At 35.2% G+C, this 24368-nt stretch overlaps 2 protein-coding genes and 1 non-coding gene across 4 annotated transcripts; 2 read left to right on the plus strand and 1 right to left on the minus strand.

Moving 5' to 3' along the window:
• The first annotated feature begins 208 nt into the window (after window positions 1-208).
• Window positions 209-2055, plus strand: LOC105177032 (S-adenosyl-L-methionine-dependent methyltransferases superfamily protein). The gene is made up of 3 exons (XM_011100052.3): window positions 209-633; window positions 785-1332; window positions 1442-2055. The coding sequence occupies exons 2-3, from the start codon at window positions 803-805 to the stop codon at window positions 1809-1811; spliced, it is 900 nt and encodes a 299-aa protein (XP_011098354.1). The 5' UTR covers window positions 209-633; window positions 785-802; the 3' UTR covers window positions 1812-2055.
• Window positions 2056-8140: 6085 nt separating this feature from the next.
• TRNAQ-CUG (transfer RNA glutamine (anticodon CUG)) lies at window positions 8141-8212 on the plus strand. The gene has a single exon. It is a non-coding gene; the product is annotated as a tRNA-Gln (tRNA).
• Window positions 8213-9034: 822 nt separating this feature from the next.
• CLUB (TRAPP II complex TRAPPC10/CLUB) lies at window positions 9035-22682 on the minus strand. Of its 2 annotated transcripts, XM_011100048.3 has the most exons (21): window positions 22316-22678; window positions 21425-21654; window positions 21089-21270; window positions 20643-20826; window positions 19646-19736; window positions 18857-19017; window positions 18496-18585; window positions 18238-18399; window positions 17849-17910; window positions 17527-17617; window positions 16503-16666; window positions 15020-15218; window positions 13693-14238; window positions 13392-13604; window positions 12849-13227; window positions 12667-12760; window positions 12486-12570; window positions 10861-11050; window positions 10121-10422; window positions 9621-9711; window positions 9035-9519 (listed from the first exon to the last, which is right to left on the minus strand). In XM_011100048.3, the coding sequence occupies exons 1-21, from the start codon at window positions 22377-22379 to the stop codon at window positions 9344-9346; spliced, it is 3756 nt and encodes a 1251-aa protein (XP_011098350.1). In that variant the 5' UTR covers window positions 22380-22678; the 3' UTR covers window positions 9035-9343. The 2 variants fall into 2 exon arrangements, with proteins under 2 accessions (XP_011098350.1, XP_088733209.1); XM_088877083.1 differs by lacking the exons at window positions 9035-9519; window positions 9621-9711; window positions 10121-10422; window positions 10861-11050 and adding an exon at window positions 11079-12225 and having other exon boundaries at window positions 22316-22682.
• Between the last annotated feature and the right edge of the window lie 1686 nt (window positions 22683-24368).

Here is a 24368-nt window from a genome sequence, read left to right on the forward strand (position 1 = left end):
GGAGAAATTAGAAGGCCTACCACTTCTCTTTCCATTTTGAAAGGCACTTCAAAACCGAATCAACCATATATATACTACGACTCTTCAAACTTCAAAAATCTATGAAATAAATAATATATCTATATCTATATATATAATTTAAAAAGCAAGCCTAATACCACTTCCACCAGTTGATCTTGTCTCCTACAACAACCCCCCCCCCCCCCCCCCCACTCCAAGTCTCTATATATAAGCAGAAAAATCGCCAATGATCTCTCTCACTCACTCTATCTCTCTCCATTGTTCCTACAATTCCATGCTAGAAACCAACGAATCACAGAAAGCGTGTTTTTCACACATCCATTTGAGTGCAAGAATTAAGCAGTCTCCCAGCAGTTCACTTTGCATCTCCGTCCTCTCCTGCTACAGTTTCTTTTCTGCATTGTTCGGACACTAGACGCTGTCGTTCTGGTCCTTGTAGCCAGCCCCAGCCCCCACTGAGTGTCACCAAGTACACACACACTCACTGTAAGAAACTGTACTTTTGGTAGTAAATGTATAAATCTTTGTTCGTTGGGATCATCAAATATTCCTCTGCGGTTCCTGGATCTGGTGGTATTTGGAGCTGAGCAGCAACTTCGTTTCTTGTTGTTGGTAAGTGGGACTGTGGAAGTTGCTCTGCTCCTAGAATCAGCTTCTGTGTCTCTTTTCTTGCCAAGAATCATGAACACTCATCAACAGTTTCGACGACTCCGATGATGTTTTTTCTTGTTTGATTAACAAGAATCTATAACAAAAAGTGCAGGTTCGTTCTGAGAAATAAATGGGGAAAACGGGCAGAGATTGGACGCAGATCTACGCGATCTACGGCGTGGATGACTGGCAGACGCCGGTGTTCCTCCTCCTCCATGCCGTTGGCTTCTCCGTTCTCTCCGTCCTGTTTCTCCTCTACTTCGAGCCCATTTGCTTCTTTCTGCAGCATTTTCTCCCCGGACCTTCCTCGGCCCGCTTCGCCGCCGGCTTCACGGGCTCCGTCACGGCCCTCTCCGCCGTCTGCCTCTTCTTCGCGGCGGCCAACTTCTTCTACTCTTCCGTGTCCCTCCACTGGGACATGTCCCAGCGCATCGTCTCATCGGTTCCCGACTGGTCCTCCGTTAAGCACGCCCTCGACCTCGGATGCGGCCGGGGGATACTCCTCAACGCTGTCGCCATGCAGCTCAAGAAGTCCGGATCCTCCGGCAGGGTTGTAGGGCTCAGTCCGGCCCGAGCACAGGCCCAAAACAAATCCCTCAGCCCGACCCGCACACTGAGAACCGCCGGCCTCGAGGGCGTCCAGGAGTACGTCACTTGCAGGTAGGGTTGAAAACTTTATGGATCAATTACGGCTTAAATATCGAATAATTTCAGTCCCTTCTTCGACCCTACTTGAAGCCGTATCTCTTATGTGGATACTTGCGCGCAGGCCCGGAGACCCGAGAACACTGCCGTTCAGCGACAGCTATTTCGACGTGGTGGTGTCGGCAGTGTTCGTGCACACGGTGGGGAAAGAATTCGGGCCGAAGTCGGCGGCGGCAGCGGCGGAGCGGATGAGGGTGTTGGGGGAGGTGGTGCGGGTGCTGAAACCCGGGGGGGTAGCAGTGGTGTGGGACCTGGTGCACGCGCCGGAGTACGTGCAGAGATTGAATGAGCTGAAGATGGAGGACATAAGGGTGTCGGAGCGCGTGACGGCGTTTATGGCCAGCAGCCACATCGTCTCATTCCGGAAGCCACGTCAGCACTTCGTGGGCCCCGGCGAAGTGAGACTTGATTGGAGATTCAACAATCTTTGTTGACATTTCAAATTCCTAAATTACAAAAAAAAAAAAGAAAATCCATACTATGATAATTAGGATAATTTAAACAAACCTCCTTTTTTGTTACTATTTTTGTTTTTAGGTGCAATTAAAAAAATTAGAAATACGTCTGGGGATACGAAGTGGAACCAGATACATTGTAAGTCGTATAAATCTAAACTTTTTTTTCTTTTTTTAATGGAAATTGTAAATATATATGATAAAGAATATTATTATATTTTTAGGTCGACGTTTTATTATTTATCTTATATATAAATGTTGCAATTGTATTCATATTTCAATGGTGTAAGTTTGGAATGTATAATACTGTAGTTTTAATAAGTTTTGAACATTAAATACTAATCAAATATTATTGTTTTTAAATTTTCGGATATCTCAAAATTATTATAGTGAAATTTCGGTTCAAAATATACGCTTATAAGGGTAAATATATTATGTTCCATATGGATTAGTGTGCGGAAATATATAAGATAATTTTATCAGGAAAAATATCATTTAACATGCAATAAGTTCACAATAAGTCAATCGGAGTTAAATATGATTTTTTTTTTGTTAATATGAGCAAATTCGGTGAATTTTGATTAATAGATGGATCTATCTATCATAAGAAAACAAACGTCAGGGATACTAAATGTAATTTATGGAACCACAAGAGATTTACGTATAATTACATCAAGCATTAGGAGAGAACATGTAATTATTCCCTTTTCTATTTTTTTTAAAAAAAAAGATAATTACAGAAAAATATAAAAATTTATTTCCAGAGCATACACAGGTTGAGATTCTTACAGTAAGTTTTTCATTATAAAACAAGAGTTGCAAGTTGTAATATTATTTAAAACAATAGTCCGGAAAAAATTCTCCAATTCTAAATTTAAACCATATTTTGTTGAATATCGATGGGCTTTTTATTCTATTAACACGGAGTCATTTGAAATCTTTTTCTCTTTATTCTTTTTTTAAAGGATAAAATGCAAGCAACCCCTTGTGATATTGTAAATTAGCAAACAACCTCTTTATTAAAAAAATAGCAATTTACCTCCATGTGTTTTTAAAAATACAATAATTTAGCCCTCTCATAATGAAGCAGTTTACCTCCTTAGACAGATAAGTAAATTACTTCATTTTAAAAAATATATGGGATAAATTGCTATTACTTTTTTATATAAATAATTTCCTCATTTACAATATCACATAGAGATAAATCATATTAAATATTTTTTTTAAAATATAATCCATCAGTCTAAATGTATTCTTGAATAATTCCATATTTTATGAATTATTTTATAATTTAAATGACACATTTAAATATGTGTGTTGAGAAAAGGAGGAGGGAAGGACATATGGATATGTAATAATTGAGTGGGGTGTTAGGGTTGTTGGTGGGTCACCATCGTACGACATTTTGAAAATGGACTTAGGGGAATTCAGAAATAAATGCAATGTTTTTGCCTATCACCACACATTTCCTCCAAGTTTTACACCTTATTATTATTTTTTTTATAATTTCAAATTGGGATCGTTACAACGCCCTCTTGTGAGATTTTGTGTAATTACACATAACTTTTTATAATTTTAAAAATTATATCTAATATTTATGATGTTTTTTTCCGTTGAATAAATAGATTCATCTGTTAGTTAAAATTTATCGAATTTGCTAATATTAACAGAATAAATTAAAGAAAAAGAATTTTATTTACCATCGATTGATCACCTACGGACTTATTGTAGATCATACAAATTTAGGCTGACCAAACTACCCTTATGAGGGTGAAGGTTTACCTCTTCAGATGCATTAGCATGTGAAGATGTGTAAGGGTAGTTTGGTTAGAAAAGATTTATTTGACATTCAATAAGTAAGTAATAAGTCAAATGTAGATTTGAATTTTTACTAATAATATCAAATTTTATTAATTTTGACTAACATATGAGTTTATTTGTGACATAAACAAACTTAAGAGTACTAGATGTAATTTCTCAAATCATAATAGATTTATGTATAATTAAATCAAATTTCAGAAAAAAACAAAAACAGTGTAGTTATAATGTAAGCTTATGACCTCATGGTTTTGAAGTCTCAATTTTATCGATTAAATTAAATTTTATTAACTACTCGTATTAATAGAAATATCTAATTAATCAGAACGAAAAATATGAGTATTATTCAATTTTAATAATTATTTTTTAACGTGATATGTCCGTTTAAGATATGTGTGAATTTGAATACAAGGGAAACGTTATTTTGAAATTTTGATTTTTTTAAGGTTAATTTATTTTATATAAATACAAACAAACACGACTTTCAAACTTCTTCTTTTTTTTTTTCTTGTCTATTTTCAATAAGATACATTTTTCACGTATGAATTGTCAATTCAGTCGATGACTAAGCAGATTAAGACTTTAATTTCTTGTAGTCATTTTGTCACGTTGTGTAAAGAATCTGAAACAAGATAAAACACACATATATTTGTCTCTTTGTTTTCACGTCTTGTTTGTGTGTTTTTTTATTTTTAAACTTTCTATATATGATAGATATATACACACTTATATATATAAATATAATATTAAAAAAATATAATTTGATAATTAACAGTAATTTTTGTCTCCCAAAAATATAATATTAAACATACAATATTTATATGTATATATATATTTATATATAAAAAAATATAAAAAAATATATAAAAGATACATGATTTGACAATAAATAGTGACTTTTGTCTCTCAAATCCCAACAACAAACATACACCACTTATTTTAAATTACATCTGAAAATAAATCCAAACATACACTATATCTCCAACACACACTTATTTATCTCTATTTTTCTCTCTCTATCTCCAAAATACAAAACAAAACAAAACCAAACATAATGTAGTTGTCTTCCTCAAATGTGTTCACGTTGACTTAAATGACTATCTCATTTAAAAAATTAAATTATTTGAAAAAAAATAGTTAATATTACTATTTTGGTACGTACGTCTTCATTACGTGTAGGGCAATATATATATATATATAATATATATATGTTGTAAATAGATGATAATAAGATTTAACCCCATGACCTGCTGTTCGATTTGTTTATGGTACCATGCTAAATAATCACCCCATCTAAAAGTTAAAACTGTTGGCAAGATAAACAATTTAGGATTAATTACCTCTTTGAAAATAAATTTTACACTTTCCTCCAAAAAATTTTGAAATTATACTTACACAGTTACACTGCTTTGAGAATTCATTGGTTACACCTAACCCACTTTTATTAATGAAATTTATTAGAATTTGCATTTTTATTTTAAATTGTGCATCAATTATAATAATAATTATATTACACTTGTTATGTAATTGGTTTTTTGGTGCAAATTTGACGGAATAATAAATATTCCCTTATCTACACAACGGTTTGAACGGCAAAAATTAAATGTTGCTTTTGGTGGCATACTAGTTTGGTTTGACAAATTGGTAAAGTTGAATTGATGGCACCGGCTGTGTCGTTTTCAGGTCACAATCATGTATCTTTCCATGCTTGTGTTGCTCGTAGGCTCATTGGGGTCCCCATATTTTCTCACATTTTTGTGTTACAACGCTATTATCCTATCCACGTTTTAATTCCAACTGTGAAACAAAGAAACAAAATTAAATTAGAAAAAAAAGATACTTACGCTCTCTTTCCTTGAGATTTGGTGTAATTACATATAAATTTTATATGATTTGACAAATTACATATAATACTCTAAATGTTTGCATCCATATAAGAAATGGGTTCATCAGTTAGACAAAATTTAAAGTTTATTGATATTAATTAAAAAAATATTGAATGAAAATTAATATTATTCTTAATTAACTTATTACTGGCTTATTGATGGTCAAATAATTTTTTTCTGACTAAACTATCATTATTAACCATGAAATTATAACTTCTCACATGCATTAACGTGATAAGTGATACGATCACACCAATTTTGATTATAACAATCATTTTAGAAATTAATTACAATTATTATTCTTTTAATATCATCAAATTTGGTGAATTTTAACTAATAGATGGACTTATTTATTAGACGTATAGCTTATTACTAACCTATTACAGGTCAAATAATTTTTTATGACCAAATTACCTTTATACGTCTTCACATGATATAATGCATGTAAGGATGCATTTCTTCACCTTTATATGGGTACGTACTTTGATCAGAAAAGATTTGTTTGTACTACAATAAGTGAGTAATAAGTTAATGGATGGTAAGTATGATTTTTTATTTAATTTTTTTGCAGCAAATCCGGTGAATTTTGACTAACAAATGAATTTGTTAGATAGGAACAAAATATCAGGAATACTAGATATAATTTTACAAATACGGTGTGTCTATGTATAATAACACCAACTTTTAGGAGAGAACAATATAATTATCCATTTATATTATTGTAAGATGAATAAAAATTAAGTAAAACATATTTAATTGCGTGTTTTTATATAAATACGGATAAATATTTAGGATGTTTTTGGGGTCCCTCAAACAACCAGAAAATAAAATCAAACAAAGCCTTATGAACTGAACGTTTGCCCTTGACGAGGATAATGTGAAATGATCCTGAAAGGACGAAAACGCCCTTATCGACTTGAGGTACTTGTCCAAAGGCTATTTCTTTTTTTAATGGGAAATTCTGACTCATATCAAATTTGATTCAACCCAAATTAATTATATATTTGATACACAATTTAAAAAAAATATCAATTATATGATAAATATAATTATACTTATTATGTGATTGGTTGGACGTGACGAGTACTAATTTGAATGAATAAGAAGTTTGGTTTGAGGTAAGATAACATTGAATGATAGCATACAGAATTGATGACAATGGAAGGTGTGGTGTTTGTTAGAGCAACATTTTCTTAACCTACCTTGTAAAGCGACTCAAATCAACCTAAACAGGAGCCTTTTGCTATTAATTATATATAGGAGTCATTATAGTAATTTTTTTCAAAAATTTGGTATAATTACAGATAAATTTTCTATGGAATTATATATAGGGAGTTTCAGAGATATTATATATAATTTTTTAAATTACAAAGAAGTTACGTGTAATTACACAAAATTTTAGGACGAAACGATATACTTATCTCTTATATATATGTGTGTGTGCCCAGATTCCAACACTGCATATGTGGGATGATTAAAACTTGAGAGATCTCGACGTCCCGAATAAGGTCTGGAATTTGAGAAAATGAAATATCGTTAGGCTATTTGGGAGGACCCTAACTAAAACCCTTCGATACTTAAATTAACACGAGATCTTGATCGAAAGAATGGTATTTAAGGCCTTCTAATTGTAATAAATGTGACTTACCATAAATAAAATATAATGATATATTTATATGATCAAATATGCCCACTTCTGTGAGCAAGAAATCTCCAACTAAGAGTTATCAGGCGATCTACAGTGTATCTTATTAAATCTTAATTTTTTTTTTAAATAAAAAAAAAGATTGGGGTAGATGTTAAGTGCCAAGAAATTTTCACTTGCATCCCACTCCACTCCTACCACTGAGATAATATTAGGTGGGATTGAGACAAACGAACCGGCCATATTTCCTTATATATATATATATATATATATATTTACACTCCTTAATGTAACCGTTCATTTATTATATAATTACATAAACCACCATCGCAAATAAAAAACAGGGATAGTTTTTGTAATGATATTGACGTTTTTAATAGGTGTATGTGTAATTTTTTCAAAAAATATAGATAATTTATGTATATAAATCGTATATCAAGAGATTTAAATGTAATTATCCCTTTTTCTTTTCTTAAAGTTTTTATCACAGGTATTTCATCCCACATTTGAAATAAAACTAATTCTATTTTTGCTAGAAGGGGAAGAATTATTCGTAAGATTTTAAATCTTACTCACCGATAAAAATAAAAACACATATAAAATCCAATTCGATTATCCAGATAATGGGTGGTGAACAACCCAAATTTGAAATGTAATAAAAGGGCACAGATCCCAGCAAACTGAAATGAACATCTAACTACTGAATTCTTGGGAGTGAATAGAGGAGGATATTTTGGTGTCCCCCACAAACAAAACAATACTACTCAACTCAACTTTCTCAACACATTATATCATATCATTTATCCTTTCAAGAAAGAGACACAAATTAACTAACAATTCATTCCACCCAATCAACAACATGTAAAATGGGTCACTCAATAAACAAGTTGGAGTATAAATTCTGGGAATATCAAATCAATCTTCTATATAAACGTTTGGTGTCGTAAATTGACAGATCAGGTCCCATGGTCTAGTGGTCAGGACATTGGACTCTGAATCCAGTAACCCGAGTTCAAATCTCGGTGGGACCTTTTTACCTTTCTTTATATTTTTAGTTTGATCAAGATTCCCACCCCTTTGAAATCCTCATATATATATAGAGAGAGAGAGAAAGAGAGAGCAAATGTATTTAAATCTCCTTGAAAATATAAAATTATATTTTTTTTAAAAAAATTAAATAACACTTACACATCTTTCAAAAATTCACCGTTTACACTTGATTCTCTTTCATTAGAATTAAATGAAACATGCTACGTAAACAAAACACTTACACAAACTTTTCATTTTACTCTTCATTTAATATTTTCATGTAATAATTTTATACTTATAAAGAGAAAATAGTAATGATATTAATCTTACTCATATACATATATATATATATATATATTACATATATCTCTTTATAAATATAAAAATATTAAATATGAGATAAAATTAAAAATTTATTTAATTTTTTTTACTAATATCAACATTTTTCATTCATCCAAACAAAAAAGACCGAAGTGCAAAAGGATAATTCTAGAAGGGGGTGAATGTAATTTCATAATTTTTTTGAGGAAAGTGTAATTTTACATTTTGAAAAGAGGACCTAAATATAACTAACCCTTACATATATATATATATATATAGGTATATGTATATACATTTTCAAAGCTATTTCTTTGGAGTTTGGTACTTAAGCCATTGTAGCTCTGGTTATTTTTTCAACCCTATAACTAACCCAACTTACCTTACATTTCCCTATTATCAGACTTTACAAACTGTGGCTAAGAAAATAACTTCATACTTTTTACTCTTAACCAACATATGTGTGCGTGTCATTATGTGTATCTATACCTATCATCACGAACAGAAACACCACAAATAACTTTCCTGTTTCATTTGATTTCTTTTTCAACCAAACGAGGTATACAACATAATATCTCTGTCCCAATGTCAAAGTGTACAACTTCCACAAGCAACTGTACATTAACCAAGAAAATAAAATAACTATCCTCAACACTGAAGTGACCAAACTTATGAACTCCCGAGATCAAGAAAATAAAAATCAGAAAATCCTACAAAATTTCAGATTCAAAAAAATATGAGCAGCATGACCATTCCTATATTGGAAGAGACTAACCGAAATGTAATTCTACAACACAGATGCCAACAGCAAATGGTCAGGCTGGTATGCAGTAAGAGGAGCTGAGTGCCGGAGGCAAGACGCAGACCAAATGAGGACCAGGTGGATTGCAACTTATGTTTGCACCATTGATGTCAGGTAAACCAAGTTGAGGGGGTCGGACATATCCGGCAACCAGAGGCAAGCATAATATTGAGATCACGATCCTGGAACCTGTTAGAGGCCATGAAATTTGAAGTTCCAGAGAACCAAAATGGGGGTCTATGGCATACTGAGAAAAGCAATAATAATGCATGGGATGCTAGATCAGATACCTGGTTTTGTGGGGAGCGACACGTATCCTCGTTTCCGTCCAGCAATCATCCAGTTTTCGGAATTAACATTGACGTCATATAACACCTCATCCTGTGCCCAAGAAAAATAATGATTTCTCAGCATGGCTACAAGTAGAAACTCGGCACTGCATTGCGAATTCAATAGACTATAATTGACCCTTAGAGGTTTGAGGTACTTTGCCGAAGAAATTATTTATCATAACATTGAACAAAGTTCATTTGAGGGTTGATGACCCAATATCTGATGCTTCAGTACAGGGGAAACATGAAAGTGGATATTGGATAACCAACAACATTATTACAGACTAAACCGATATACATGAGATGCTCCTCTCCATAAAATGGTGTTTACATGTGTTGGTTAGGTGCAATTATAGTGAAATGGTCAACTGCTCGTATATCAATTTTACAAACAGTGAAGAAAGAATGATCTTTTAGCAGGAGTGTTAAAACACTAAACTGGAACTAAAATGACTTACAAGGTTTTCCGAAGCCACATTCTCCTCTGGATCCTTCAACCTTTCAACTCTCCATTTCATGGTCACAAGCTGCCCGACACGGAGACCACTTGATGGGAGAGGAAGGAAACCAACTGCAACGCAAGGGTCCAGCACTGGTCTCTGTAAAACAAGAGCACTCCTAAAGGTCAAATGCCCTGCCTGATGGTTATCAGGTCCAGTAAGTTCCTCAGCTACTGGGACGTGAGCTCCAAGGTTTCTGCTACCAGAAATCGTATATTTGATATTCAATATGCTATCTGGACAGGACTCCCTTTCATCATCTGCTTAAGTAAGACATCTTAGTTAGACAAAAGAACAAACATTTTGAGAACTACTTGCCCCTCTAGAGAAACTCTGAAGATTCTAAGCAAATATTTGCAGATACTGTGAACTATCATATTTGGAGCAAAATTTTCAAGTTCACAATTTTGGTTAAGCAAATGCGTCAAAAGTGCAACTATAATCAGCAATAATCGAAGGTAAAAATTAACTCTATCTTGTATTGTCCTTCACACTCATAACCTCTGATGTTATCTGAGAGCTACGGCCACAAATTTCTGTTGCACACCCTACTATGGATACACATAAGATAACTTTGCAGCATTCTTTTATTGGATAGACATTTCATGAACCAAAACCTCTTTCTATGCAAGGAGGTATGATTAAATTAAGACGACGAACATGAGAGAACTTATAGGAAAAAACTGAGTCCTCTCTACCTTTAGCAGGTGTTTCTGACAAGCAGATACTAAACATAATTCCAGCTCTGGATTGAGGAGAAACAATTAGTGGAAAGAAGCTAGAGGCTGGTCTCCCATCACCCTTTCCAGCATGAGCAAATCCATCTTGAAGATCCAGTAAAGCATCCTGGATCTCCAGTGAAGCTTTCACCTGGGATTGCAGTATGACCTAAGCAATAGGAGGAAAATGAGAGCAAAGAATTAGAAGGCACATATATATCCTCAATAGCTCACTAAAGTTCTAGGATTAGACACAGAACTATACTCTGCCACAGTTAAGTGTGCTACTACCCACAAAGACAACAAAAACGTTAATATCAGAGAATAGGTATAGCAATTCAGCTGCATAAACCAGCAAAACTGAACCCATGCAACGGAGAGATAGCCTCTTCTACACCGGAAAGGAAATTCTCAATGAATTTAACAAAGATAACCTGTAGATGACTTCTGTATCTAAAGAGCAACAGGAAAAAAATGTTATTTATGAATGTTTTTGCTGGGAGCAAATACTAGTTAGCAAAGGTCCTTTTCAAAATATACAAAATTGAAGCTACTGAGATTCTGAGAATTTTCTGAATTAAATCCATATGGAAATGATATTTAAGCTACAAAAATTACTATTAACAAACATACGGAAATCATAAATCAAATTTTATGGCACAGTTCTACACTGCATCCGGGGCTCCTATAGGATGCAATCCGGCACTACCCTGGTCCCACGGACGATTGGAACCAGTTGCATAACCAGCTTCCAAACTTCATATTCGCCATTCACAGTTCAAATAAAGCACCAAATAATAGGCTTCCCACCTACTTAGGCAGCATTCTGGATTTTTGCAACAGAAGCACTCAATAATTCATCCTGAAATCAGCCACAAATGACTGCTAAGCAGGTGCTGCTTCAGTCAATTCATTCTTTTTTTAAGATTTGGATAAAGAAACACATACTTCAAATGAATTTTTGAATTTGTTACATCATTTTCTGTTCCAGCATTTCTCCTAAATACCAATTTCAAGCTCTCTGAGGTAAAATATCTACAAGATGTCTTTCTAGTATTAATTCTCGCTTTCTTGTCCTTCTTTCTCCTTTGTTTCTCCGCAGGGAGAAACTTTTGCATTTTTAGTTAGCCATTTTCGAGTTCATATTAATAGAGGTCAAACATCTGCAGTGTATTTGTTCTTCCTTGTATTTGCTTTCTTTTCCATCTTCTCTGTACTTTGCCACTCTGTCAAGATGAACTTTTGCATTTCCTTATTTTCCATTCTTTTTCTATTGTTGGCAGCAATTCTACTTCAGACTGACAATCGAACAGGCATAAGTGAAGACAGTAGTTGTTGCAACGGCTGCAATAATCAAAGTATTTTATATTTTAAATTTTCAGTGGAGGGCTGATGATTATATCAAGAGTTCAGGAGATCTTGTCCTGAAAGATTATTAAAGATAAATAATTGGAAAAGTAATAACACACTGACGGACATGAAAGACAGACTACTATTTTCTTATATCATGATAAACGGCAAGTAAAACAAGAGCATAAGAGAAGTCCACGGGTGTGTGCAGTCAAGAATGAGATGATTGGACAAGAAAACTGTAGCATGAATACCTGCAAAAGCAAAGTGCCATCATTGCATTTGTCCACCACACGCATACTAACATGGAAAGGATCCGTAAAATGCACAGCTATGGTCCTGTGATGTAATAATCTCTGTTACTTCAGGCTTGATTTCAAAAAGATTAGAAAAAGATATAGTTGGAGTGGAAACTGAAAGCAAAAGAACAGATACTTTTCAAATGTCTGGTTATGACAAACTCCAAAATCAAGTTTCAGAGCAATTGTCCTCAAACCATCTACAACACTCTGTCTCTGTGGAGCTGTACCTATAGAGACATGAATGGATAGTTATGCTTCCAAGCACAGACGGATAACGTTTCAAATTAGAACTGCCAAAACTAATCCGATACTAACCTGCAGGTGTCCCCTTAGGTAACCCATCGCTAACTGCCTGTAGTGGAATCCACAACACTGAAGTGATATTGCTTGTCCAGTCAGGCAACTTAATCTTCCCATCTTCAAGAGTCAGTTGCTTGACTTCAGACAAAGGAGAAGGATTGCCAGGCAAATTATCTAGGTTTGCCCTGTTCTGCGACCTAACATCATGCTTCTCGATTTCAATGCCATATGTCTCCTCAATCCTCAAGCCAGGACCAGTGTCTATGTATAGCACAGCACCCTTAAGGGAGTAATTAATTGGCCTAATAATTATGCCGACCCACTGAGATTCATTCATCAGCAAAGCAGATGAAACAGCAGCAGCAAGATCGACCAGAGACCTTGGTTTGGCCACCTAGTAAATATGTGAAGTTAAGAACTTGCAATTTCTTGATTGCAAACACCCAACAGAAAGTGTAACGACAGAAGAATGGGTGTCATCGAGTATTGTATTAGTTCAACGTAGACAATTCAGCAAAAAGTTCTACTCAATTACTGGTAAAATTAAACGCACAATACCTGCAGGATAGGCCTTGTTGGTTTTTCATAACTCATGAAGTCATCAGTGTCTGCAGGACCGCCTTTAGAAAAACTATGAGATCTAAATCTTAATTGACCAATCTTTCCAGTGAGAACCCCTAACACATAGGATCCTGGTTTTTGTGGGGGCAAAGAAAGGGTAATATTGTTCCTGCCAGGTCTTAGTATAATAGCTTCAGAGCTCGTGATTGCCTGAACACATTAGAAACTTGCGTTACCATGAAATGCAAAAGATATACAGCGAAAATGGCATGAAGCAAGTCTTTTGATCACGAGGTACCTTAGCACCTTCATCAGCATTGTTCGTAGCTGTCAGTGTAAGACTAAGTGATTCAAGAGTTATATCATCTGGAAATCCACTCCAGAGAGTAACGGATAGTGTACCTGGGTCACCATCACAAAGCTCTACAGGAGGCCCCTGATTGCCAGAAAATGTTATTAAGGAGGAGACATCCAGGGGCACAGGATGTTCCATCTCACTGTGAGCAAGACGAACTACTTCAGACTGAAATGCTTGTCGTTCCTTGGTTAGGAACAATCCTCTATCTAATGACAATAATTTCACACAAGAAGAGAGGTAACCAGCTTGATCATTCAGTATCTTCTGACACTCTGCCAAATTTGGGAGAACTTCAGCCAGTAGGTTCTCCCATCCTTCACCCGCATAAAGAGCACAAACTTTCTCATATAAATTTGCAGCAATATCGTAATTTTCATGCTTATGGTAGACAGCTGCAATTTCACCATCAAGGACAACTCCATGTCTCTTCCACCAAGAACGATGGTAGCTATTTGCAGCACCCTTTGATAGATCCAGATATTTTTGCTGTAATGCAAAAGGTCAAGTTCCCAAAAGGTTCAACAAGGATTGACGAAATGAAATTTAACACACAGCAACACAGAAGTTACAGTTATTAACCAAATGCACATTGCTGTAACAAAAGAACGGTCATAAATGCATCAGGACTTTATCACCTATTCAGTATTGAAAAATCAAAAATTGAAAATGCTCTAAGAAGAGTTGGCAACCAAACAGCTCCAATTTGCTTGAGATGATATCACTTACGATAAGAGGTTGTTCATTTAAGTCTATCTTTGACATCTTATAAGCTCCGGAGTATAAGATGATAGATCTTAATAAAGAATAAGCTCTCAGCCTTTTCTGGATAAAGTAAGCTCCAAGAGATTATAAGAGGTCTCATTGAGTAATGACAGTCCTATATTTATATATGGTAAAATACAGAGGGAGTTTGTTACATCTTAAAATTAAGTTGGGATCTCATTACTTTTCTAGAAGTTAAACCGTTAATAAGCTACTAAATCTTATTTTCAGTTGAAAATTTACCTAAAGATATTTTGATATTCATATCTGCTCAACATCTTTGCAGATGTTAAGAGTCTAACTTGGCCAATTATCATCTTACTTCAAAATATCAGATTGGGAAAGAAACTGACTCCTTTTTAACTAGATCTTACTGAGAAGGTTCATGGTGAACTAGGTCAAAGTTAAAGCTGACACCAACATGATACAAGGAAAACAGCCACCAGCCCAAGATGATAGCTTATATAAAATTTCAAGAAAATATGGAATCTTGTAGGCCACTTACCTCAAACTCCTGAATAGAGGATAATGATTTCCATAAATTTTCATCAGAAATTGTGTTCCGTAAAGCATGCTCAGCAGCAACGTAGATTTCTGCAAGTCTCATGGGCCGATCAATTGAACCCTCAAAACCACCGGGTGTAGAGAGATTCCTTGTCATGGATATTGCATTCCCTTTAGGCAATGGGGAAACTAGTCCTGAACTGTCACCGGAACACATTTGATATAAGCATAGAATCTCTCTGTCCAATATATCAAACCCCACAGATCCAAGGTGCAATCCAGAAAAGAAAAGGTACAGCACAATGCCCCTAGTATTTTGGTGTAAGTTTAACTTACCCCATAGTAAAATATATCAAAATAAACTACGAAAATTGCAGAATTAACCCTTTTTTTTGCCTTTTAGAACTATTTACATGACCTCGACAAATGAGCATACATCTGCTTGAAAAGCCAGGCAACCTACTGCATTCTTTTCAAAAACTTATTCTTGATGGCAACTTCTTGGATAGAACTTGTCCATAATCAAGAAATACGCATCTAACCAAAAAGGAAAAAAAAAAAAAAAAGTGTTTTGAGGTTCTTCTCACGTAACATTTGGAAGACAAATTACGAAAGGAAGCAAGGGTGAAGCACGAATTATCCATTAATTTTTCACCTAACTGACAGTTTACTTCCCAGTATAGCTGCAAGAAGTAGACCCCCTTCATTAAGTAATTAAGCTTTAATAGCCCCAATCCATCAAAATAAAGTAGAAAAACTTACGAAAATAGCTTTTAATAACAATAGGTTTCCCTTATCTATCCATGGATTGCCACCAGCAGCCCACTCTGATTTTCTCCACAAGCCACCACGAATTAAGACGAGAGCTAGCAGATCATTAATACCACATTTAACAGCAATCATGGCCTCTACGTACTTAAATATCAAATTGCCAAGGAAGAAAAGAACTGTAACAAACACTTCTCAAGCATGAATGGTTCAGCAAGACCTCTGGTCACTTAATCCATCACTCCTAGGCAGTGGCAAAGTTACTACAAGTACCACCAAAAATTTCGTGCTTCCCGGTGATTTTCTTTGGGAACTGAAGATATAGGATTTTTTTTCACACAGACAGAGATTTGCTATGTTCAGCACATGAAACATAGATCTCCTGACGATAGCTTCAAGAACTTTTTGAGGGAGGTATTTGAGATCTGGACCAGATTGAAATCAGGCTCCATTACTTCGACTTTTCATTTTCATTTGTCTTGTTCATTTCTTTGTCTAATCTAGTAATATGGTAAGGTGGTACTTAATGAGATGAACATGTTTAGAAGTATGGGAATCAGATGGCATGGTGGCGCACAGCAAAAATGTCAAACAATAAGGTCATAAGCCAACACTCTTGGGGGTTTGCCTTTCCTCTTTCAATCACATACCTAATATTTATTGCTTAATCAAAAGTAGAATTAATGTACTTGATGTAATCCTAAAAATTTCATCACCTGTCATTGGAATTAGGACGACCATCAAACAACTCAAACACATTTCCAGCTGAGAGAGAAGCCCTACGACGATTTGCCTCACGCAACAAGACAGATGGTTCAAGAGGCAGTGGCTTCCTCTGAATGCCAAAGTGCTTAGGCCGTGGTGATTCTTGGAGAACCATCTGCAGAACCAGTGTAGAATATAAATAACAAAAGATAGCGAAGCTTTTTACTTCGCAACAACAATATAATACATACATCTGGTGCAGACAAGAGGCCCAATCTAAAAACAAAAGCCTACAGTTGAAAGGGGGAAAAAAAGGAAAGCAAGCCTAGCCCGTTCCTGAAATAATCAAAGAACCCAATGCAAGGTGGTTTTGTGAACAGTTTGAACCTACCAACTTTATACTTCAAGCAAAAACAATCTCATAAAATAATCATAAAATGAAAACACATTTTCTTCATAGAAATTTTCAGACACGATAGCAGGAATACTAAATGAGACAAAAGATTCAAACTTTTTGATATCGTATGGTGGAATCCAACTAAATGCAGGAAAAACATAGGAAGCATCTGGAAGAATAGAAAATATCTGAAGCATTACCATCAAGAGTCTCTGTCGATCACATCTAATGCGATGTAATAAATCATCTTAAAGCAGAAAACCATTACTGGAAATATTGTCATATGAAAATTAAATAAAAAACTAATAGCTCCACTAAAAATAACTGGATTATCATTTAACAAATGTTAAAATAACTCCCACGCCAGGGTAATCTAGAAGTAGAAGTTTAATAGTTAGCACGAACCAAAAGGTGATCATCTATAAACAAAAACCTGACTGTCTTTCATGCTCATTCATGCTAAAAAGTTTAGCAACTTCGTCTATATTTAGTAGTGACCTACTCAACAAAAGGCGACAGCACAATCATTGTGCTTGAATTAAGCTATTCAAAAGGAATACTAGGGACAGATACAAATATCTTTCATGTAATTAACTAGGTTTTGATGTTTAGGTTTCACATTCATTTATCAACCTCACCTTTTCTTTTGCAAGCACTTCTGTTGAAGCATCAGATGGAAGTGTAGGCCAAACTGCTGGCTTAGGCCATGGCAGCATACTGAGTGAAGCACTGCATGGAAAATATAAGAGCTATAGCATTTTGCACGAAATCAGAAAACTTTATTGTGATGTAGCATATTAATTTTGGTTCTCTTGGCATGGCTCATTTCCTTTTGTGAACAATACCAACTAGAACATTATTATAACAATTCAATTCAAGAACAAATCTTTAACAAAATTACTTTTTCTGGGAGGCATACGGAAGTGAATAGACAGAACTGCAGTAAAATTGAGCAAATACCTGTTGACCGGACTTCTTTCTATATCTGATCCATAGCCAATTAAATAGCCTAGCCGCATAAACTGCCACAAGCAGACATACTTCAACTCAAAGTACCATTGATCTACTCAAAGAAGCTTGGAAATAATACTTGTCCTTCACATGACAAAAAGCAAAAGAAAAAAACCTGACCTAGAAGAACAGTGTCACTAAAGTCTAGTTGATGTCTGGAACAAAAATACCTAACCTAGCATGAACACTGTCACTAAAGTCTAGTTGATGCCTGACTATCATGACTAAACGCTCAGGCAAATAGATAAAGGATTCTGTTCATGGGCAAAACAACAGGAATTAATTGTATATAGTGTTCAGTTCTATATATTTAATTCTTAAATATGAGTAAATACTACCTTAGTCCGACATAAATTATATAGCTCCCCTTGAACGCGATAAAACTCCTTCTCAACATCAGGTGCTGCTAACCCATCTTTATAAAGAGATGCAGTAGCATTGCTCAATGCCAAGCAAGCTGTTATTACCCACACTTCACGCATACAGAAAGGCAATATACTCTGCAAGAACCCAACATATAGGACTCTGAGAAGGCAACGTTCTACAAAGGCAATTAGGACAAGAATACATGAAATAAAGAAGTGAAGGCCAACTACCTCTTGCAAAGCCAATGCCTTTGAGAAGCTAATTATGAATGAATAACCCCTTGATGCAGCCTCAAACGGACGACTTAATTTGAAGAGCAGCTGCATTTTATGTGGTTACTGAAACCCTCTTAGGACATGGCAATGGAAGTAAGTTCACGCAAAAGCAGAGAAACATGCTACTAGGAAGCACGCAGAAAGTAATCCAAACAATATGCTAATCACTGATGTCAATAATGCAATATTTTACTGTTCAAAGTCGTATCAGTAGACAGTGAACATAATAACAATTGTGCAAAAGCTGTACTGTACAAACCATAAAAGGGTCATACAACACAAAACCAACCTAAGCTAATCACAATATCTTTCACACCTTTGCTTGACAGGCAAATAGATACTGCCTGAACTCGAACTCCCTAAATGAATCATCTTGAACAATCTGCGTCAATGCTTTCCTCCCAGGGTCAAGCAGCATAGCCTGATCATCTCCCCGATCCACTCCTCCAAAGTCCCTCTGTTTTCCAGCCACATTAACTACAAAGTAGTCACATGTAAACAATGTTAAGTTATACATCTGCACCTCAAAAAAGTAAACTTAGTGGTAGCAAACATTATAGAAAGAAGGATTATATATCCCTTCACGTAGAACAAACTAAAGCAGAAGGAGCAAATTAATCAGACAGAAGGTTCAATTTCTATATACAACATGAAGAACAAAAAAGGAAACAAAAAAGATTCTACTCGCTGAACTCAAAGAATTCTGTCAACCAGCAGAAAATGTTTTGACAGAAGAAAATATCATTTTGTAAAAGAGGGAAGCCCAATTGTTCTCATTTGTTTCTCTTTTACCCAACATTAAACAAACCCACAGTTTCCATCTCAATTTCTGAAATTTCCTTTCAGAATAAAGTTAGATCAAGAGCAATATCACCATGTGTGTCAAAAAAGAAAAAAAGAAATAACAAAGGCTACCCAGAAGCACAGAGTGATGGCTAGAAAAAAGTCATTCGAATGACGATGAATATCTTTGTTTCAAAAATACAAATATACAAACGAAAATTAAAATTAAAAAATGAAGATGAAAATCAGTTGCACAAACAAAATTTGACAACTTCCATTTTCAACAAAGAAGTCAAAAGGTAAAACAGCACATACTAAGCACCTGTTTCCAAATAACAGAGTTCAAGCTCGTCATATTCACGTAAAGCATCTTCATGGAGATGAGCAATCTCGAACATAAAAGCCAAACTTTCCTGTAATGGAGGAAATATTCATGAGCACATGACAAGAATGGCCCTAAACTGTAGGAATTGTAGATATTGATTGGCAAAGAACCAAAATGGTATTAGAAATTATACTTCTAAGTATATTTCAAATAACCATGCACCCTTTGGTCAACCTTAAAGAATTTATTCATCCAAGAAACAATTTGATGGCTTTAATCATGCTGTGAGATGGGATAGTGGTATACTCCCTCCAAGTCATTGGGTAAGTACAGCAGTTAATTGGTGATCATTTTGACCCTTTCACAATAAAATTCCCGTATGTGATATGGTCTTGGATAATGCAGCCTCATTAAATTCTTCACATTTATGTATTAATATGCATATTTCATTTGAACTTATATTAAATAATGCTATTTTTTTCTTCAAATTTTCATGCAACTCTGCCAAAGGATCAAATGATAGAGTAAGATAAACAGCTCCCCTCCCCCACTCTCATTCTGCAGCATTTGCCAGACTTCTTCCTTTCACTTGAGTATCAGGGTTCCACGGTGCCGTCCTACAATCCTTTTCCATTTTCTTTCCAACCTAACACAACATTAACCTAGCTAAGTTCAAGCATAATTTTTCAGTGCTAGAACCAAGTAAAGTGCAGTGGGAACAAAGAGTAATTTCCACCATCACGGTAACTGCTGCATCCTACATCGGTACATACCATCATATCGTTTGACAGTTGTGAATAAGCAATTTATGCAAGATTTCATTTACTATTATCTTATAGACGTGCTTTCACACTGCTACCTCGTATTAGCAATGAAGAAAGTTAGCCAATAGCTCATTCAAAATCTCCCAGCTAGTTGGGAACAGCTTCGCAGGCAGATTCTAAATGAGCTCTTAACTGAATGAAGTTCCTTTTTTGATAGCACAAAAGAGTACCTTCAGGATGAAAAAATTGCAAAAATTCCAAACTGGCATGAATCGCTGTTCGCTAAGCTTGCGGATTTCCTCTTCGTAAAACTGAATGCGCCTATCAAGAGTATTTCTGATGCATTCCATGATTTTGGCCTCCAAGTCTTCCCAGAAATTCGCATCAGGTCCATGCAAATCTAATTTGCAGCACCTACATCAAGCATTTGAGAGCCTCAGATGAGGATTCCTTGCATATAATTATAAATAAACTTTTGTTTGTTTTCCCTCCATAAATCCTTTATATTATTAGTTTATGACGGCAACTTACTCTTTTAGGAAAATTTTAAACCAGCACAATACAAGAACTTTGGGGGTTACAAATGCCCAACCAGTCAAAAACATAAATAATTTGCATGTTATCCGATTATACAGCATAAAACGTGAAAATCACAGAATTCCAGTAGAAGTCTTACCTTTCCCTCTTCTTAGAGTTAAAATCAACTTCAAGTCTGGCATATACTTTTTTGGCCATCTTGGTGGCCTGATCATTGTGAGCTGGTGCTTTAGATACAAAAACAATAAACCATTCTCGTTCATCATTTTGAACTATTAGTTTGAGGCGTGGTTTAAGAATGTTCTTAAACTCATCGAGATCCTACACAGAGAAGGAAAAATTACAATATTGAAAAGAGAAAAATCGAACAATTTGAGACAAAGATGAAAGTAGTCGCCCACAGAGAGAAGGGGTCTCAGCCAGACAGATGATTAAGAGATTAACTTGAACATGACTTCAGAGCTGTAAATGTTACCTCACATGTAACAAGAACGATAGTTGCATATGGCTCACGGAACCAAAACAATGATTGCTCTTGAGGAAACCGACTGCGTAGTCTAGCATCCGTAGTTAGTATAAATTCAGCAGGTAATTCATCAACAAGCACAGGATTACGGGTCTTGTTGTTTAGAAAAGCCCTTTTGAATGGCAGCCTCTCTTCAAAACCCTTCTTGACTACGGGCCACAGATCGGTCACATCCTCAACTATAATAAGATAAGTAGTGCATATAAACTAACAATTCAATTAAATAGAAGAAACTTCAACGATAAAAAAGAATCTTCCTTAACTGTTTCCTATATGAAATCGGTAATATACCACTTCCTATAAGCAAAAAAATTATGATCATTGCCTACCTATACCAAAGAAACCTATAGAACTTTCTCATGGCAGGGTTGTCAGCTTTCAATGGCCTAAAGAGTTGACCTCTGCTACAAAATCTTGACCTATATTTGTTCAATTGGTCAATCTGATGGTTAATATCTTCAATTAATGTCCCTACCATAGCTAACTAAGAAAAAGCGGCATATGTCCTGCATTAGTGAAGTATCTTTTGGTCCAGAAATCATTCAGAGACTAAAGATGAGTTGTAACAGGAAAACTGCGTGAAATACAGAAAATCTACTATCTAATGCAATTCTCCATTAAGTGAAGCAAATGCGACTAGTCACGTACAGAGATCGACCGAATCAGTCTGCCTGACAGTGTAAACAGTACTTTAAGAAACAAAAAACTAGCGGACATTAATTCAGCCAGACAAAAGAATAACAACAATAACAAAACCTTAAGCAGCACAAACGCAAATCAAAATTGAAGGCCGGAGCCAAAACTAGGGTTGCATTAACGAGTAAAGAGCATCGGAATCACCGGCGAGAACGACGTGATCGAAGGATGTCTTGATGCTCTGAAACTGTGGTAAGAAACTCGCCATTCTTTCACCGATCCGTTGAGACCATCAGTCCATTGATGGAGAGTGGAGATCGGCGAGCAAACAATGCGACAGTAGTTGGAAGAGTACGCAGTTTGGTTAAGTGTGAATTTCTACTACTCCCAACCCAAAGTGCGCAGTGGAACGGCTCCGCAGATTTGTTTTGTCCCGTTGATGTTGGGATCGACGGTTTCTTGCAAATCGCGATTTGTCGTTGTGTTTTCTCCAGTGATGATTAGGAAATCGCGTTGCGAGTTTCAGTAATTCTACCGCTTGTGAAATTTGGCGTGCGATTCTAATCGGTAAATTCTCCACGGGGGTTTATCATAAATTCATAAAGTGGTTTGCTTGATGGGATTTTTCCTATCTTAATTTGAAGTGTTAAATACGTTTTGCACTCCTAAACTATGAATTAAATGTATTTATATCTCTAAACTGTTTTAAATTATAATATAATATAATAAACTAAGCACTACCCAATATTTATATTTTTTTATTATAAAATATAAAATCTGCATAAACTTTATAAATTTAAAATCTTTATATTTTTTACATAACTGATAAAAGATTTATATAAGTTTTACTTGTATTGTTATATATATTAAACTTTTTTTAGAAATAAATTATCAATACAGTTTTAAAATGTTACATCAAATAATATATATATGTGCATTTAACAAAATTCACTTTGTAAAATATATTTGTAAATATTGAGCTTATAAATATTTTTTAGTATTACGTAATTTTATAAAAGGTTATAATTTATAATATTACTTAAAAATTTTAAATTGCTATTAATAATTTTAGTGGAGATTTTTTAATAAAATATATTTTAAAGAGTAAAATAAAAAGTATAGAAGGTATGTGAAAAGGATGCTTTTGTCCTATTAATGCTAAACGATTTTGTTATGATTAAATGCAATTTGATCCTCTAACTATAGCCAAATCCCATTTTAGTCCTTTAACTTGTTAGGGTTTGGATTTGATCTTCTATATATTTTAATTGCTCAATTTTGGGACTTTTATTGCCGGAAAAATATCCAGTCCGTCGGAAGGTGGCCGTGAACTTTAAATCCTTGGATCTCCGCACCACGTTGATGAAAATGACTGGGAGTTGTCTCGTTAGAATTGCAAGAAAGAGGCGAGTTGAATTGTGGTGGTTTGCGACTGCCGTTCGTACGGACCGCGGCAAATCGACGCGAAAAGGCTACAACGGTGAAGGTTTTCGTCCAGTCTTTATGGTGATCGAAACTTGAAATTGATTGAGGGGTTTTGTTCTTCTTGAACTTGAGAGTTGAACGGTATATGTGGCTCTTGGCAATTTAGAGTGACGGTGGCAAATTTTTAGAAAGAAGGTGGCGGAAAAAGAGGGATGGTAGTTCGCGATTAAGAATCATTCGGACGGTGGCCGTGAACTTCAAATCCTTGGATTTTCACACCACGTTGATGAAAATGGCTGGGACTTGTCTCGTTAGACTCGCAAGGAAGAGGCGAGTCGAACTCTGGTGGTCCGCGACGGCCGTTCGTACAGACCGCAGTGAATTGACGCAAAGAGGCTGCGGCGGTGAAGGTGAAAGCCCAGTCTTTGTGGTGATCAAAACCTGAAATTGATTGAGGGGTTTTGTTCGTCTTGAGCTTGGGAGTCAAACAATATATGTGGCTCTCAGCAATTTTGAATGACGGTGGCAGATTTTTAGAAAGAAGGTGGAGGTGAAACTAGGGCAAAAATTGATTGATTTTCCGGCGAACTGGATATTTTTTCGGCGAAAAAAGTCCCAAAATTGAGTAATTAAAATATATAGAGGACCAAATCCAAATCCTAATAAGTTAAATGACTAAAACGGGATTTGGCTATTGTTAGAGGATCAAAATTGCATTTAATCAATTTTGTTATGGGTGTTTTTTTTTTTACCTTTCATACTTTAGGAGTGTAAATACAACCAAATGCATAGTTTAGGAGTGCAAAATATATTTAACCCTTATCTGAACTAG

Source organism: Sesamum indicum, linkage group LG13, assembly GCF_026168435.1.
Source record: "Sesamum indicum cultivar Baizhima isolate 11 linkage group LG13, ASM2616843v1, whole genome shotgun sequence".
NCBI lineage: Eukaryota > Viridiplantae > Streptophyta > Magnoliopsida > Lamiales > Pedaliaceae > Sesamum > Sesamum indicum.